The following is an 18,397-nucleotide window of genomic DNA, read 5'->3' as shown; positions in this document are numbered from 1 at the left end:
TTGGAAACGCACAAGACGCCTTCATCTACGGCCCAAAAGACGATTAATTCACTATGTTGCAATTTAACTCTAACCCTAAACAGACTTCCTGCCGTTCAACTGCAGCACAATAACCTGACTGAGTGTGGGAAGAAGAAGAAGAAGAAGAAGAAAGTGATGTGAAAGTGAAATTTCTTTGTTTAGCAGCTTTGGACAAAATGACAAACTAGTGACACACTGATTTAGCCTTTGCCAGTCAGCTAAACCTTGTGTGTGTGTGTGTGTTTGTGTTTGAGCTTATGCGCCGGTGCACGGTCAGAGAGCAGGAGGAAGAGGAGGAGGAGGAGGAGGAGGAGGAAGAGGTCAGAAAAACCGCGGCACCCAAAGTGAGGAGAACAAAGTGGCAGAGAGGATCCAGGCCCCGGCCACAGGAATTCTGGGAGAAGTGACCTATACTTTACACACAGACCAAACACGGCGCTGCTCCATCACAGGGTGAAGGAGAGGAAGAGAGAGAGAGAGAGAGAGAGAGAGAGGAAGACGGCAGTTCGGACAGTTTCCATGTCACGGCTGAGCGAGCGACTGGAAGTGATATTCAAGCCTTTCCTACGTCAGCGCTCAGATCAGGGGCAGCCTCGCCGTCTCGCCCTGTAATCTGTCGTGTACGTGCAGCACGCGTACGCCGCCGCCGCTGTCCTGATGGGGGGAAAATGGCAAACGCACGTGTAGGCCGAGCCATCTGTCCGTGTGCAGGGTGTAATCAGAAGCTTTGCTGTGCCGGGGGAATGTTTACATTTGTTCAGATTTGACTTTGCACTGAATGTGACTCCACAGGCCATCGAGCTGCTGCCACGGCAAAACCAACTTGATTGACAGCACGACAAGAGTTCATCTGTGAGGCTGCACGACGAATCAGGTCAACATCGAAACTTCGATAGGGAAATGTGCGATTGTTAAATGGTGAAAGGCGGCGATTCGATTAGTGAAATAGTAAAGAGCAAAGTTATATAATATTAAGCAGAATGTTAAAGATGAATTTATATTGTATAAAACGGTTGCTATGTTACTGGATTACTGACATTAAAGTTAATTTCCTCTCATTTTGATATATTAAACAGGTCCAAAATACAAATATTTATATCAGAAATCGAATTTTTTTATAACTTTTTCTATAACCTCTTCATTGTTACTCCCCCCCCCCCCCTCTCTCCCTCCCTCGTCATCCTCCTTTCATTTCCAGTTCACTTTACTTTGTTTCATTGCCTGAATATTTACAAACAAACACCTGAGCAGTATGACCAAACACACGATTAAATGATAAATAATAAATGATAACCTGCACATTTGATTAATACATGGGCGTGGTTGTGTGTGTGTGTGTGTGTGCGCGCGCGTGTGTGAGTCTACCTTGCTCAGTGCAGGAATGTTATGTTGTTCTTCTAGGTTGTTCTACTGATTCCTCTCACACTTCCCTCTCTCTCTCTCCCTCTCTCACACACACCACACCTCACAGTCTGACACTTTCCACCCGTTGGATCATCTGTGATTGTGACTTCATGTGAGGGTGTGACTGTGTGTGACTCTCTGTGTATGCCTGTGTGTGTCTCTGTGACTGTGTGTGCCTGTGTGTGTGCCTGCTAGGCTCCTGGGTGTCAGAGCTGCTGCTGCTGGATGAATGAGGCGACGCAGGATGTATCTGGTTACACTTAAGTCCCGCATCCACCTGTCACAGGGACACACAGCCGGGAGCTTACACGGCAACAAGGCCCCGGACGTTTACAATATTAATATATTAATATTCATCAGGATATTTCCTGACCCGGGCAGCTTTTCACTGGAGGATCAAACATTAGGTTAAGTAATCTGAGTACTTAACGCTGATACAGAACCAGTATCTTACCTCAGGAAACATAGAATAACAATATTCAATCTCAAATAAATGCATTTCTTTGTTGACATATTTTGATTTCTTTGCTCTGGGATTGCAGAGAAACATTTGCCAGCTTGTGTCACTCCTCAGGCCAGAGAACCAATCAGATCTGCTCTTAAAATAGCTTCTGAATGCAGCCTGTGGAAGTTTACTTGCAGTTGGAGTTGAAGTGAAAACAACAAGCCTGAAAACAAGACCTGAACTCAACCATGGCTTAGATTTAAATCTGTATTCAAATTAGAATGTTAATGTAGTCCACTTAGGTTTGAATGCCCTGTGAAGTATCTATTTCCTCACTCATCACAATAAAATGACGTTATATCCACAGTTTTGTTGATGTCTGCCTTAATAGTTGATACTTTGATGAGTTGATGAGTGTGATTACCTTGTGTGGCGCCTTGAGGAGCCGGTGGACTCCCGCTATCTGGTTGATGAGGGGGATGTCCTCCCTGAAGGTGTACAGCGGAGGTCTGGTCGGTTCGGGGAAATTGGTGCTGTTGAATGGATCAGTGTCGTCCAGAAATTGAACCCTGCAGACTAACGTGGCCATGTTGCGCCCATACGACTGGCTCGGCCCAGTGAGGGAAGAAGCCGGCGTGGAGACGCGGTGAGCCGGCAGCGATCAGACCCGTCGCTGGGCGCTGCTCTGCTATGGCAACGACAACAAACCCGCGGGTCGCCAAGCGCGCCCGGTACGCAGCGCGTCCTTCTCGACGGGACGGGATACGAGAGGAAGCTGGGTGCCGGTGAGGAAGATGTTGGTAATAGTCCCTGAGAGTGGTGTGGATGCCGCCGCTGTTATTGTCGGAGAGGCAGGTGGCCGGAGGTGAAGGGCAGGGAGACAGGCAGGCAGGCAGGCAGTCGGGCAGGCGGCTCCAGCCTGGTGCCGGAGGATGAAGGATCAGCGTAGCTCGGGACAGCCGCTCTGCTGTCTGTCTCTGTCCCAGCAAATCCAACCACCACCACCACCCGCCTCCGCCCCCCCATCTATTCCCCCTCTGCCTCATCTCTCCCTCCTCCTCCTCCTCCTCCTCACTATCCGCGGCTTAGCGGTGGCTCCCTCATGTGAAAATTATCGCATTAATCCTGCCATCAAACATTCAGTATCATATCAGAAGACATCAAAGCTAAATTATAACACAAGAACGCAACAAATCATGGATAATTCGTTTCTGAGCATTTGAAAATAAGCTCATTAGATTTACAATTAGTTGTCCTGTACGACACACCGATATATGAATACTGCAGCATGTGTTATCAGAGGTACTGCAGTATAAGTGAGAAATATTCTACTTTTCACTTTACAAGTTATTACGCGAGGGATAAGGCTCAAAGCGAAAACCCAACTTTAACAGATAGCGCCCTCGTGTGGTTAAAGTGTATAAGTACAGGTGGCTGCACACCTGAGTGCAGTATTACAGGGACGTACAGCTGATTACTTTCACGCTCACGTTATTGTCTGAAGAGTTTGGCGCCCTCTGGTGTCTAAAGCTTTGGTGTACAGGTGGATGTCAGGCGGAAGGAAATATTTGATTTTATTCCGGGAACTTTTACAAAGATTTAACGATTTTGACAGAAACTACATAAAAACCAGATCACTGGCATTAAGATTACTTTTTTTTGTCTTAGTTTGACCTGTAGTTTACAGAATCGACACTGCACTGAACCACAGAACACACATAAATTACACATTTAGTTAAATACAAACGTGATCACTGTTGCCTCAGAAGGTGTTTTTACCCTGACCTTTGACCCTGAAACATCTGTATTTTTACACTAGTAGTCTTCTCATAGGCGTGTGCATGCACTGTAGATGTGTTCAGATGTGGTGGTGGAATGTTGCTGTGGTGGAAAGTGTCACCACAATATGTATTTATAAACATGTCTACAGGATCTATAGACCCTTATCTAAAGCTTTTCTCTGTTGTTGTTTGATTTAAGTCTAATCATGAAATCATTATTAATTGATTGCAAGAAAATATACTGTAAAGGAAACCCAGAGGCCTCTACGGCTTTCTACAGGGTCTTCCAGCTCTCTGTTCAGGCCATTAAACATACACTTTGGTAGATCTGCGGTTTGAGGTACACGCTTCACTCTGCGGAGGTGTTTATCATCTCGATGCCGCCACCGGAGAGCTGACAGCTGTGACCCTCGCAGAGAAAAAAACAAACAGGTTATCACGGCGGTGCTGTTGGCGTGCTCAGTGAAGTTACGAGCGGTCGTAAAGTACAGAGGCTGGCCGGGATCTGTAAGCACCTTTATAACAGAGCGCCACGTCTGCTGGAGGCAACATGAGACTGTAGTGTGGCTTCCTTACTTTATGATATTCATTTATATAAGCCTATACTGCTGCTTTATTATGATATCAAAACATTGTTAAACATATTATACATTCTGCAGTTCAGTAGCTCCGTAAATTGATCATTGAAATATGAAATATGATATACACTCTCTATCCGTCTCTCTCTCTTTGTTTGTCTCTCTCACTCTCTCTCCATCTCTCTGTCTCTTTCTCTCATCACCCCCTCCTTTGCTTCACAACAAGGTTTGAACACTCAGGTTAATCAGGTTAATCTGCTGATATGAAATAAATGACTCTAGGCTTCATCACTTAATTCTTTCTAACATCAGTAACCATGAAGATAGGACAGTAGTGGGTAATGATTGATTATTGAAAGAGGTTTGCTGAATGAAGTGGTGGATTCCAGACTTCCCCACATCGTATTTAGTATCTGACTCTAAATGCAAGAACATCAAATGCTTACATTTGTTGCGTAAAATTGAAATGTTCAGTAATATAGTGCAGGACGGCAGCACGCTAACATGTGTGTGCTGATGATAACTCTGTTTATCAGTAATCTGGTAATGGAACATGTTAGAGATTGTTTTTCCACACAGACAGGAGAAGAAAAAAAGAATGATGAGAATAAGGAAATGTGATATATTTCTGAAGTAGGTGGAAAAGGAAACAAAATAATATAAAGACATCACAGTGACCTTCGAAGTAAGATATGCAACATTTATGTTTATGTCTCTCTGATCTCTGATTTGGCTTTTTTACATGTAAAAAGTAAAACAAACAAGTATTGAATTTAATATGTCAATAACAAATATTCAAGATATCAGAGGACAAACTAACTTCTTAATGAGTTGAATTTCACAAAAGCAGCTACCGTACTTCTTAAAATCTAAATTTATTTGCCAATTATTTCACAAATTGGTTTGTGGATTGAATTTATATTGGTTATAAATCTATACTAAGAACGATTTTATGCATTTAGTTAAAAGTACAATATGTAAAATAATCTTGTGTGTGTGTGTGTTTTAACTGGCTGATTAATTATTGGCAGGTTGACACCTATTTCCACTTTGTGCAGCATAAGATGAGATGGGTTGATAACTCTGAGGTTAAACCTGTTAAAACACGTCAGTGATCACACAGATACAGAAGAGTAGAGTGGATACCCTGCACTCACACTCACACACACAAACACACACCATGAGGCTGGTTATTCCAAACCCCGGGCTGGACAAGCGGATCCCGTCCCATGACGACCTGGAGAGGATGGAGAAGGAGGAGGCCGGGGACAGGCCAAAGTGGGACAACAAAGCCCAGTATCTGCTCACCTGTGTGGGCTTCTGTGTGGGACTTGGCAACGTCTGGAGGTTCCCTTACCTGTGTCAGAGCCATGGAGGAGGTACGTCCTCTCTTCCTCACTCAAGATAGATTATGGGATTTTAAGCTTGTTTCTCTCGTCTTTCTGAAGACAGAAAAAGATTATTGTGAAAATTTTTTCACTTACATATGTTCATACATGTAAATGTGGATGAATAAGGTAAGATCATTTATTTCATTTTCATTTCCTATATATTCATCTTTGTCTTCATTCGCCCCACAACAGGGAAATTCACAATGATGATGATGTTAAAGGCAGATTGTCTTTTCATGTCATGTGAGTTTCATGTTTAAACAGCAGTAAAGTTTGAGAATACACAATAAATAAAGACTGTATTCATGCAGAGAGTGCGGTTTTGTGGTGAAGATGAATCTTGCAGAAAAAGAAAAAAGAAAAAGAAATGAATGACAGGTTTGGCCAACGCCATAATCAAATTTGTAGCACTCTAGAACCAAAATGAATCATGACTTGTTGACACATTAAGGTTAAACATTAACTCTGCCTGGTAAAGTGACACTGCTGCTTCCAGCAAATGTGTTCAGTTGACAACAATAAACCGTAAGCAGAGTTAAGACCCCATGCACAAGCTTTACAGTTTTCGTCCATTTTCCCTCAAATAAGCAGCAATGACTAACGATGAACTGTCACTATTCTTAGAGGTGGCTAAGACCCCACAAGCTATACAGTTTTCGTCCATTTTCCCTCAAATAAGCAGCAATGACTAACGATGAGCTGTCACTATTCTTAGAGGTGGCGAGTGGTTTTGCACATTCCTTGGACTTTGACTATTAATATTTTCTTAGTTTTTCATTCTCAAAAATCTCTTTGATAAATAAGCTGTTTTGTAGTTTGTGAAAGGTTGAATAAAAAAAACCCATTATTGATTACAGTATGAGGCGAACATACAAGAAGATATAACATTATCTCATAAAGTGGTTTCTTTGGCAACATAGGGCAACACTGACTTTGCTGAAAATCTCTCCGAGGTTGAGATCCTCTATTTTCAAGCTATGTCAAAGTTCACACTCAGGTCAACCTTTGGAGTTTCCATGGTGCTTCATAATGGGCTCATTTTGGTATTGATTAACATGGGATTACCAATCAGCCGGTACATCAGGATGCACTACAACAACAGAACCATAACTCTCGCCATATCAATCATTGATTTAGATAAATATATATTGACATTTTACACTGATGAGTCATTATTTTATTTCACATCAACTGTTTTATAGCTATGCTATCTCCGAATCCTGACAGCAGAGTGGACTTTCAGCCTGGAGCTTATCAGGTGGGATAAAAGATAAGACCAGATAAGAAAAGATCATATTAAACATGCAAACTATAAATATGCAGAATAATCATGTGGAAACTACGTCAGAATTGTTACTATGGAGATGATCTGACCTGAGTCCATCCCCTTTACCAAACATGTTGTGGTGTTTCAGACTGTATGTATGGATACCCCAAAGGTACAGGAAGTGAGGTACGGTATCTCAGTGGTGCCTCTCGTACCTCTTCATGCTATCTGAGTTTACCTTGGTGTGTCCCCAGGTGCGTTCATGATCCCATTCCTCATCCTGCTGGTTTTGGAGGGCATTCCCCTGTTGCACCTGGAGTTTGCCATCGGCCAGCGCCTCAGGAAGGGCAGCGTAGGAGTTTGGTCTAGCATTAACCCCTACTTGGTTGGTGTTGGTGAGTGTTAATCTGGGCCACCTGTGTTGAAGAACCCAAATCATTAGTATTGTACAGTAAATTGTGAAGGGTCATGAATCTAAACATGGAGGAGGAACCTGGAAACAGAATGAAGGGGACTAGCAAGTTCTTTAAAAAATGAAGACCCTAATACAAACCTTCCACTGCGTAGCGCTGTAGCACTGAGCGATCAAGTAGATCCTTGACCCCGCGAAAGTCCCTCGTATTGGCCATGAAAGCTGCTGTCCCCCACTTGAGGTTTACAGTATATTGAAGAATACCACACCATAATACAAACTACCACACCCAGAAATAGAGCTTCACAAAAAAAGTTTGGTTGTGGCTGTTTTGTAGAAGCATAAGGTCAACAACTTCCATCGGGATAATCACATTTCTCTTATCTTATTTTAGGTAACTTTCTGTGGTGATTAATCTGAGATGTTTTATTGGGAGTTTAATTCATTACCCTGCTAAATCAAGACGAACTGAACAGTCGTCAATATGAACCTTCCAGGTTTATTATTGTGGGTATTATATGCAATGCTGGCAGTCAGAATGAGCTCCATTTAACCAGAAATATGCAGGTCATATAAAAACAAGATGAACATCTGACAGCAGCTCAATGTTCCTGTCTCAGCCTGGTGCAGTCTTTCAACACTTTTCCATTTCTGTTGCAGGTATTGCCTCCATGACGGTTTCGTTCTTAGTGGGCATGTACTATAACACCATCATTGCCTGGGTGTTGTGGTACTTCTTTAACTCATTCCAGAGTCCCCTGCCATGGTCTCACTGTCCTCTAGATGCTAACCTCACAGGCACGTCTCCATTTCTTTGATTTTCTCTATTTTGTGATCTGGTCCCCTTCCGGGAGATCTGGACTGACAATTCCATTGCCATTCCCTCCAGGTCCGGTATCAGAATGCAGACGCAGCTCTCCCGTGGACTACTTCTGGTACAGACAGACGCTGAACACCTCCACAGCCATAGACGAGTCTGGAGGTCTGCAGTGGTGGATGGTGCTGTGCTTAGTTTCTGCTTGGACTGTGCTCTACATTTGCTGCATTAGAGGGATTGAGACCACTGGGAAGGTGGGACAGCAGGGAACAATTCCAAACTTTTCAGTGCTTTTGCAACTTCTGAGTGTAGTCCAACTTTCCTGTCTATCCTAGACTCATTCCACTCACTCATTCTAGACTTTCCAGGCTCTTCCTGACTTCTCACCACAACTTTTCAGGGATGTTGCCAATTTTCAGGGCTACCTTAGGGGCTATTCCAGACTTCCTTTTCCCAACGTTCTCAGGGTTTTTTTTCAATTCCAGATTTGTCACAGCTCTCCCAGATTTTTCACAGCTGATTCAGGACTTTAATAGTTATTCCACATGTTTATTGACATTCCCTGACTTTATTTCCTTGTCCTCAGGCAGTGTACATCACCTCCACTCTGCCATACGTGGTCCTGACCATCTTCCTCATCAGGGGATTGACTCTCAAAGGCTCTGTAGATGGAATCAAGTTCCTCTTCACACCAGATGTTAGTACACCCTCATCAAAATCATTAGTTTGAAGACATCACACTCTGCTGACTGCGACATTGTTCGATTTCTAGCTGGATGAGTTGATGAATCCATCGACGTGGTTGGATGCCGGTGCCCAAGTTTTCTACTCCTTCTCGTTGGCTTTTGGAGGTCTAATCTCATTCTCCAGTTACAACTCTGTTCAGTAAGGAAAGGCTACTGTTTAGTACTGTATATTTTCTATAATCTATATCCGTTTGTGTCTCTTGGCATGAAATCTTAAGTATTGAGTTTGAGAATAATTTCTAATTGTTCTTCCAGCAACAATTGTGAACAAGATGCTGTTATCATCTCCATTATAAACGGCTGCACGTCCATATTTGCCGCCACCGTTATCTATTCCATCATTGGCTTCCGAGCAACGGAGCAGTTTGACGACTGCATTAACCAGTAAGTATACAGTCAATACTTTCATCCGAATTCAGATCAGATAAAACTGAAGAAATTGTTGACAAAATGGGAGTTTTCCTGTTTCCTCTTTCAGAAACATCATTCAGCTGCTGAATGCTTTTGATCTCAAGGAGGGGACCATCACAGAAAGCAACTACAATGAAATGTTGCAAACTTTTAACAGCACTGCCCCGGGGCAAGACATTATCCTGACCCTGGACATCAAAGCTTGCAGTCTAGAGAAGTTTCTCAGCAGTGTAGGTTTCCACAGAATTCCTGCACTGAGGCATGATGATGACCACAAATGGCCCTCTTTGGCTAATAAGTGTTCTGTGTTGTTTTCCAGGGGGTGGAGGGAACAGGTCTGGCCTTCATTGTGTTCACTGAGGCCATCACAAAGATGCCACTTTCACCTCTATGGTCCGTCCTCTTTTTCATCATGCTCTTCTGTCTCGGGCTCTCCACCATGTTTGGAAGTATAGAGGGAGTGGTGGTCCCCCTTCAGGATCTGAACATCTTTCCTAAGAACTGTCCCAAAGAGGTGCTCACAGGTAAACGACCCACAGAACAATATGCTTGGAGCTATTGTGAGGTTGTTTCCTGTGCATTTTCTTAATTGCTGTCATTATGGATTTTAGGAGCTGTGTGCTTCGTATCCTTCTCCATCGCACTCATCTTCGCCCAGAGATCTGGCGATTACTGGTTGGCGCTCTTTGATAGCTACGCCGGTTCCATTCCTCTGCTTGTAATCGCTTTCTGTGAGATGATCTCTGTAGCCTACATATATGGAATAGATCGGTAAGTAGAAGAGACATTTCTCCAGGGGGCTGTAAAGATTGTAGATGGACAGTCGCTGACGTATGTGTGTGTTGCTGTGCATAATTCCAAACATTTTGTTAGTTTCGCATCAGATCAATCATGATGTTTGGGGGAACGTATCCATGTATCCGCGATCTGCTTCTGAGTCATATGTGGTTTCTTCGACAGGTTCAACGACGACATTGAATTCATGATTGGACACAAACCCAACATCTTCTGGCAGGTGACGTGGAGAGTGGTCAGCCCCTTGATCGTCTTTGTTATCTTCATATTTTACTTTATCACCAAAGTCAGCGCCACACTGACGTACATTACCTGGAATCCAAGCTCGGTATGTTTAATAGAAGCCCATTTCCATTCAGAGTAAGTCATTCTGTACAGATCATTTTCATTTTGTAATCTCCTTTCCTTGTCATGTCTGCAGCCAAAATTCCCTGAATTGGCCATAGTTCCTTATCCTGAGTGGATCTCCAGCATCATCTTCATTCTGGCTGGAATTCCCTGCCTTGTGATCCCAGGAATGGCTCTAGTCAAACTGAAGCAGAAGCTATGCTGTAGAGATTAACTGCACTGTGCTCCTTGATTGTTGTACACTGGACTTTATATCTGCTTTATTCAAGCAGCCAAGTGCAATAAAACAGTGTTATTGTTGATTTTCATTACTATTATTTATTTGATATTGCTTGTTATTAAATTCGTTTTTTGATTGAATCTTCAGATTGTTACTGAATTTTCTGTGTGATCCAACGACAAGAGCTGGACAAAATTTAAAAAAATGTTGATGTGATGCTGACAATGTGCAGAATAAAGTGGTTTTTAACACTGTAATGCCCTAATTTTTGTAAAAAACAAAATCTCATAATAACAGCTTTTGGTTCGGGCACTATGTAAGGGATAACATATTGCCCATTACAACTATAACTATAACTATACAACCTTGATCCCCGCTGGACAATACATTATCCCACTTACAAAACAGCTACTTAACAAATCAAAAAACACGTTTCACACAGTACTTTCAGTATATATTAAATATATATCCCTTACTAATTACGATCCTTAGCTGAGAAAAACAATCCCATTTCGGTGACTGTGTTGCAACATAAACAATATAGCTACAGCACAGGACAGGACAGTAGTTCTATGCTGTATGTTAGTGACTTACTAATGTACCTTTTCTAAACTGAAATGATCGTAGCTGCATCACTTCACTCAGGAAATGTTTAGGAAATTGATCTGAGCTGACTGGTGAATGTATTGGACTTATTTGAATGGGACCTTTCAATGGTTTGCTAGTTTTTCAGCAATGAGACACATACAGTACATGCTACAGTACATACAAATAGCTTTATATACTTCCTTAAAGCCTTTGATCGGTCAATAATTATATTGGCGGCTAAATTGCCACTGTCATGCATACGGAACAGAAGCTTTACTGAAATTCACTTCAAGAGTTCCTGCTAATATTATCTTCCACTCCTTATCAGTTACAAGCTGGATTGACTTGGACTGTACATCACGCTGAATCTAAACACATGGAGGTCCTTGAGCAATAATCCTCTGGAGGACTGGAAAAGGCGTGTTCTTACAGTTAAGATAAGAAGTCATGGAAGATGAGTTATCTGTACTACACAGAGCAGAACAAAGGATGTCCTAGTAGATGAGCAATGAAATTAATTAACCTTGAGGAACTAAATTTTGCAAATGAAATCACTGTTCAAGTTCCCATTTTATTTGAGATCATGTGGAATTTATCAAAGCCTCCCCACAGTCTTTAGTTCCTTCAGTTAATAGGTGATTCAGATTAGCTTGAAACACGGATTAAACTGAGTTCAAACTCATTTCAAAATGTTTATGAATTTAGGGACATTATTGGACTTCATAACATATCTTTCATAATTTTTTAAAACATTCGCACTTATTCCAAACATTTCCCATTTCAAACGTGCACAACACCTTCAACCAATTTAAAGTAGATGCAATTTCTTTCCAACCATTCATCAGTTTTAGAAATTAGTACTAGTTTGTCCACTCTTTCCGACAAAAAGAGTTCCACATACATAAAATTAAAGTCAAAATTGGTTTTTTTTCTTACTTATTTCTTGTTCCATCTGTTTACACGAGTTCAGTTGCCACTTCTTTTGCTGCTTTTCAACCAGAATCTTCCTATCCCGTCTACCCATCGTAAGCTGGGCACACTTGTAAAAGTAAGCCTTTGGGTTTGTTTAATGTTGCATATGCGTTTGTTTAATGTTGCATATAATATGAGGCAGAAAATAAGGCGGGCAATAAATTGAGGTTGAGGTGCCAAAGGTCAGGATGAATATATTCTCCACCCCTACTGCTAAGACACACAGTTAGGATAAAGAGGTCAGACAAGCACACCAACCTCCAGTAATCAGTAATCAGAGGGAGGACGCAGCCATCTGGAACAGAACAAAAAAAAGCAACCGAAGAAGGCTGAGTATTGTATTTTTGAGCTGAGGACACAATGAAGCTAAAGCTCCCTAACCCGGGGCTGGACGAGCGGATCCCGTCCCATGACGACCTGGAGAGGATGGAGAAGGAGGAGGCCGGGGACAGGCCAAAGTGGGACAACAAAGCCCAGTATCTGCTCACCTGTGTGGGCTTCTGTGTGGGACTTGGCAATGTCTGGAGGTTCCCTTACTTGTGTCAGAGCCACGGAGGAGGTAGGCCTGGAATCTGGAGACGGGACAATCTCTTGGGAAGATATTCTAGAAAGAAAGAAATAGGAATAAAAACACATAAGTTCAGTACAACCTTCATTGCCTCAAATTGTTCAGGAATTAACAATATGCAATTTGGGAACAGCTGCATGGTGTAGATATAACAAACATTTGACATCATGTATCACCAATGATTTTTTTTTTTAAAGAGTCAAATACTGCTAAGGAGCTTAAAGTGAATGAATCCCTGAATATCTGCAGAAAGATATCAACAGATACTGGGTTATTATTTTCTGTGAGATACTGGAATTTCAAGAATAAAGTACAAGAAGTAAGAGAAAGTTAAGAATTAGTCATTCATGATTTATGTACTGTAAGTGTGGGTAATAAAACATGTACTTGAGTGGACAAATGACTTTATGGTAACAGTTCTATGCATCCCAACTGCAGAGGATTCACTCATGAGTTCTACATAAAATGGATCATTCTTAGTTTACCCTGGATTCTGCAACACCAAATGAATGTCGTGCTTCCAGGGGCGTTTATGATCCCGTTCCTCATCCTCCTGGTCCTGGAGGGAATCCCCCTCCTGCACCTGGAGTTTGCCATTGGTCAGCGTCTAAGAAAGGGCAGCGTGGGATGTTGGCGCTCAATCAATCCTTACCTGACAGGCATCGGTAAGAAAGAAATTAGCAAGTATTGTGGGGAAAGTTGGTTGTGATTTGTGATTTTTTAAAGCATCACATTGAGGTAATGTTTTCTCTCTGGAAAAGGAATCGCATCTGGGTGTGTGTCGTTTTTGGTGGGCATGTACTACAACACCATCATGGCCTGGATCATGTGGTACCTGTTCAACTCCTTTCAGAGTCCCCTGCCCTGGAGTCATTGCCCTCTGAATCAAAACAAGACAGGTAACCATCAGAAGAACACCAAACGACAGTGGCCAGGTGTTTTCAATGGGTATTTTAACCACCATCTGCCTTTCGGTGGCATGCAGGTCTGGTGGAGGAATGCGCTCGCAGCAGCACTGTGGACTACTTCTGGTACAGAGAGACCCTGAACACGTCCACCGTCATCGACGATTCTGGAGGTCTGCAGTGGTGGATTGTTTTGTGCTTGGTAGCAGCCTGGACTGTGCTTTACATCTGCGCTATCCGAGGGATCGAGACCACCGGCAAGGTGTGGAAGTCAAATTAGGTTTTTCCCACCCTGCTAGGTCAACTCATGATGTTTAGCTCTAAATCTGCATAGCCTCAAAGTCTTTTGCATGACAATCCACGCTTATTTTCCAGGCTGTGTACATCACCTCCACTCTGCCATATGTGGTCCTCACCATCTTCCTCATCAGAGGTCTGACTCTGAAAGGCTCCTTGGAGGGAATCAAGTTCCTCTTCATACCAGATGTAAGTAGTGATGGAAAATCCAACATCTGGACAGCATCTGTGTTCTTTGGTACATCAGTTCTGTCGGCTCAGGCCTGACACAGCTGGCCAATCAAAACAGATTGGGGCTTTTCAGAGAGGGCCTCAAAGAGACATGGCTTGTTTTAAACTCAGTGTGCACAATGATGCTGCAGGGAGGATTAAGTTATCAAGGTAGAACCTATTGATAGTTCAGGTATCTCAGTTTTGCATTGAACACATTTGTCTCCTCATTTAGGTGGATGAGTTAATGAATCCATCTACGTGGTTGGATGCAGGCGCACAGGTTTTTTACTCCTTCTCCTTGGCCTTTGGAGGTCTCATCTCCTTCTCCAGTTACAACTCTATTCAGTGAGTAAACCCCCTGAATGGGAACTTTCTCAGCATTTTCTTCAACATTTCTCCTCACACAATCTGCCTTCATGTTTTTTTTGTAGCAACAACTGTGAGCAGGATGCCGTCCTGATCTCCCTCATCAACGGCGGCACCTCAGTGTACTCGGCAACGGTTATCTACTCCATTATCGGTTTCAGGGCCACGCAGAAGTTTGACGACTGCGTGGGAGGGTGAGTTTCAAAATGCTCTTTGCATGGTATGTAAATATGATTTGATTTCTTCTTACACAAAAGTAAAATGTTTACTCGAAAAGCTGACTTTACACCGATCACCTCGTTGCAGAAACATCATGACGTTGCTCGACACCTTCAACTACCCTGAAAACAGCATCACAGGCAGCAACTATGGGGAAGTCCTAAACCAGCTCAACCAGACAAGCCCAGAAATAATTGCAGGGCTCAATTTAGATGTGTGTGACATGAAAACCTTCCTTGGTCAGGTGAGTGCGCCAGCCAAGCTAAGGGCCTGATCAGTTCAAACAGCCAATCAAATCTACCGTTGCTCATTCTATGAATAATACATGGTGACCGAAATCCTTAATATCAATATGTTCTGCACTGTAGGAAACGGTACATACTAATTTTCAGAGGGTCAGAGATTTTTTGGTGTGTATTCCATCAGGGCGTGGAGGGAACAGGCCTGGCCTTCATCGTGTTTACTGAGGCCATTACCAAGATGCCCATTTCTCCTCTCTGGGCCATTCTCTTCTTCATCATGCTCTTCTGCCTCGGCCTGTCAACCATGTTTGGCAACGTGGAGGGGGTGGTGGTCCCTTTGCAGGACCTCAATATTTTGCCCAAAAAGTGGCCCAAAGAACTCTACTCTGGTAATGAAATGATCCTGGATGTGATGTGATAAAGGTTAACGGTTCAAGCTTGCATTACTTTAATTGATCAAAATATGTCAAAACTTTTCTTATTCTTTTCAGGTCTGGTTTGCTTAGTCTCTTTTGCGTTCGGCCTCATATTTGCTTTGCGTTCTGGAAACTACTGGCTGGCTCTTTTTGACAACTTTGCCGGCTCAATCCCCCTCCTGGTGATTGGATTCTGTGAAATGTTCTCTGTCGTCTACATCTATGGCATAGACAGGTGAGTCCATCAAGGAAGTGAACCTTTAGCTCACATTCAGTGTCCAAGGTTAAGGCTTTTTATTGTCAAACATTTATGAAGCAATGACACGTGCTGGACTGAACAGAGAGGCTGCTTTCTCGTAAGGAGGAAATAACACATTGTTTTCTGACCTTGGAATCGAGACAATTTGTCCACATTATCATTGGCGAGATAAGGAGCTCCAGACCGTGTGGAGGAAATCTCAAAAAGCAACAGATGGATTTGGTTAATTGGTGGGATGAACAGGTACTTTTTGAGTTGAGGCATATTTACGAAAACCACTGCAAGTCACCACCGGGGCCCTCAATTTAAATGCTATTAAGGATCAGCTGCTAAGTGCTTTAAGGACACAACTACTCAGATGTGAAAAGAAGCAGACTGCACCAGGTCTCTTCACAGGCCTCCTGCTTGACCGGGAGATGTGAGGTCACAATGTTTAAACGTATATTTGAATGAATCTCCATTCCCTCCTCCGATGCTTTTGCAAAATATATAATTGGTTACCCGAACACACAGTTTTCAATAGAGTTTCTCCTTTGGCGTTGCAATGGGAACTCATTGTAACACCAACACATGTTGCTTGATTAGGTGAATTACAGTCCAAGGCTGTGTTTTATGGATTCATTCACACATGCTCAGCTGTATCTACCATTACTCTCACTCTTTCCAAACAGGTTTAACAAGGATATTGAGTTTATGATTGGCCATAAACCCAATATGTTCTGGCAGATCACATGGAGGTGGATCAGTCCACTCATTATGGTCTTCATTTTGGTTTTCTACTTTGTAACCCAAGTGACCAAGACTCTCACGTATCTGGTGTGGGATGAGGAAGCGGTAAGTGTGCAGCTGAAATCTATTTTATCAGCGTGTGCATCTCTGTTTGGAACTTGTACACTGGTGCAAATCAGAATCTCACTATCTTTACTATCTGATGATGGATGTGAAACAAACAAGAGATTATCGTTATGTGTCATACTTGGCTGTTAATCATGACTCACCTCTCTCCTTCACTCTGACCCCTAGGAGAAGTTTCCCATCTTAGAGAGTCGTCAATATCCAGACTGGATTTACGTCATCATCTTCATCCTGGCTGGTTTCCCGTGTTTAGCCATTCCAGTGTTTGGCATCATGAAATTCATCTGCAACAGATGCTGCAGTCAGAAAAATGGCAGCGATGACTCAGTGAACACGATTTCAGCCAAAATACAAATCAGTGACAAAATAAAAAATTAGCTTTAGCGTTGAGATTGACTGACATGATGAGCAACCATGGACTGTTTTTATGTATGCTTATCAACATCACAAAATGCTGATTTGCTTTTAAGGAAATCCTTTCTATCCTTAAAAAAAACAAACAAATAAATAAATATTTTCTATAGAATGTATAGTTTATTCTAAATCTATGAGTAGAAGAGATCAAGTAAACAGTTTGCCACCATGTCACAAATGTCAGCTGATGTTATGTTATAATATATTCAATATTTAATATATTTAGAATGAAAATAAATTAAATTTCATGTTAAAGCTTTAAGGACACATATTTTCTTGGATCAATGTCTTTTCATGCAATGAAATCAGAGCTTCAGTTGACATTTTGAGATACTTTTATGTTGTTTTTACAACACCAGGGTATCGTTTTGTGTGTATTACTGCAAGACAATAAAAAGTTGTACAATGACACACCATAAAAAAGCAGCAGTCATAAACCTTCACGGTCAGCCGAGTTAATGGTTGTTATAAAAATACTGTCTAGAAGTCACAGGGATCGGTAATGGAGTGCCTCAAGGTTCTGTGCTTTGCCCTTATTTAAACCCTATTTGTACCCCACAAATAGGAAACCTTAAACACGCCACATTTTAAACGACTTAATTTTGCGCCTGCTTCACTTGTTCAGCAGTCCACCTGACTTCTTTCAAAGCATTTATGGGTAATATAGTTTTATCACCTAAATCAAACCCATACAAGAAGACATCTGACATTTATGACTTCCTCTAGAACAGTTTAATTTTGCTGCATCTTCAAAATGTTACACTTTCATTCTCTTGCCACATACTTGGTTGGTTGTGTCTAATCTGCAATTTCAGATGTCACATTTTCTAAAAAATACCCTAGCTAAAATGTCAGTTTCCAATTGCAGGCAAACAATCCGAAGGTCAATGTAAGCTCAACCCTGAAGGGTTTGGAGTAGGTTTTGCGTAGGGAACATTCTACACACCAAGGCTTTCAAAGGCAGACATGTCATAACAAATCATAAACTCTTATCATTCCCAGTCTATCTGCATGACACAGGTTCAGATACAATCTGTTGTCTTTCCCACTCTGAATCTAAAGACTGCAGGGACCTTCATGTTCGATTCCAGGAGGAAGAAGGAGCACCTGGATGAAACCCAGGCAGACATGGGTTGAACATAGAGACAGATTCAAACACAGGGCTTTTTTATATCGAGCTGAGTGCCTTCCCCAAAAAATGAAATAAAAAAATAAAAATACAGAGTGAAAAGCCTGGGGGCACTTACTTAATTACTTTGAAGTGACTGTGTGGGGTTGTTTTACAATGTGGGCTCCAGTCTTTGCCTTTTTACTGGTCCCAGAATGGTTATACAACAGCAAAAGTACAGACGGAGCATGCGCTAATCTAAGGGCCAAACAGATAAAGAAAACATAAAAGGCACGTCTGAATGAACACACACTCCGACACAACCTGGTCAGGCATTAA

At 42.2% G+C, this 18,397-nt stretch overlaps 3 protein-coding genes across 4 annotated transcripts in view; 2 read left to right on the top strand and 1 right to left on the bottom strand.

The window, feature by feature from the left end:
• LOC143000505 (FH1/FH2 domain-containing protein 3-like) overlaps positions 1 to 2,855 on the bottom strand; it is a 66,264-nt gene extending 63,409 nt beyond the window's left edge. For both annotated transcript variants that reach the window (XM_076149846.1, XM_076149847.1), the window contains exon 1: positions 2,295 to 2,855. In XM_076149846.1, the coding sequence (XP_076005961.1) occupies positions 2,295 to 2,459 (165 nt within the window). In that variant the 5' untranslated portion in view covers positions 2,460 to 2,855. The remainder of the gene's footprint in view (positions 1 to 2,294) is intronic.
• A 2,554-nt stretch (positions 2,856 to 5,409) lies between these two features.
• LOC143000508 (sodium-dependent neutral amino acid transporter B(0)AT1-like) lies at positions 5,410 to 10,630 on the top strand. The gene is made up of 12 exons (XM_076149849.1): positions 5,410 to 5,608; positions 7,142 to 7,282; positions 7,960 to 8,097; positions 8,189 to 8,370; positions 8,703 to 8,813; positions 8,889 to 9,001; positions 9,118 to 9,246; positions 9,341 to 9,503; positions 9,593 to 9,797; positions 9,885 to 10,044; positions 10,234 to 10,396; positions 10,490 to 10,630. Exons 1-12 carry the CDS (start codon positions 5,410 to 5,412, stop codon positions 10,628 to 10,630), a joined length of 1,845 nt encoding a protein of 614 aa, XP_076005964.1.
• A 1,926-nt stretch (positions 10,631 to 12,556) lies between these two features.
• On the top strand, positions 12,557 to 15,661 carry LOC143000551 (sodium-dependent neutral amino acid transporter B(0)AT1-like). The gene is made up of 10 exons (XM_076149919.1): positions 12,557 to 12,755; positions 13,289 to 13,429; positions 13,526 to 13,663; positions 13,750 to 13,931; positions 14,045 to 14,155; positions 14,412 to 14,524; positions 14,611 to 14,739; positions 14,852 to 15,008; positions 15,191 to 15,395; positions 15,498 to 15,661. The coding sequence occupies exons 1-10, from the start codon at positions 12,557 to 12,559 to the stop codon at positions 15,659 to 15,661; spliced, it is 1,539 nt and encodes a 512-aa protein (XP_076006034.1).
• The last annotated feature ends 2,736 nt before the right edge of the window (positions 15,662 to 18,397 follow it).

Source organism: Genypterus blacodes, unplaced genomic scaffold (assembly GCF_046128005.1).
Source record: "Genypterus blacodes isolate CSIRO-AG114 ecotype Tasmania unplaced genomic scaffold, CSIRO-AGI_Gbla_v1 ptg000048l_1, whole genome shotgun sequence".
Lineage (NCBI taxonomy): Eukaryota > Metazoa > Chordata > Actinopteri > Ophidiiformes > Ophidiidae > Genypterus > Genypterus blacodes.
Note: the sequence above shows the minus strand (reverse complement) of the source record. Positions and strands in the feature narration are given on the sequence as shown.

Coding starts and splice junctions, on each gene's coding strand:
- LOC143000551 (XM_076149919.1), top strand. CDS start 12,557: ATGAAGCTAAAGCTCCCTAACCCGGGGCTGGACGAGCGGATCCCGTCC. Junction 13,430..13,525: donor TCCTTACCTGACAGGCATCG/GTAAGAAAGAAA, acceptor TCTCTGGAAAAG/GAATCGCATCTGGGTGTGTG. Junction 14,156..14,411: donor AGTTCCTCTTCATACCAGAT/GTAAGTAGTGAT, acceptor CTCCTCATTTAG/GTGGATGAGTTAATGAATCC.
- LOC143000508 (XM_076149849.1), top strand. CDS start 5,410: ATGAGGCTGGTTATTCCAAACCCCGGGCTGGACAAGCGGATCCCGTCC. Junction 5,609..7,141: donor GTGTCAGAGCCATGGAGGAG/GTACGTCCTCTC, acceptor GTGTGTCCCCAG/GTGCGTTCATGATCCCATTC. Junction 9,247..9,340: donor TTTGACGACTGCATTAACCA/GTAAGTATACAG, acceptor TTCCTCTTTCAG/AAACATCATTCAGCTGCTGA.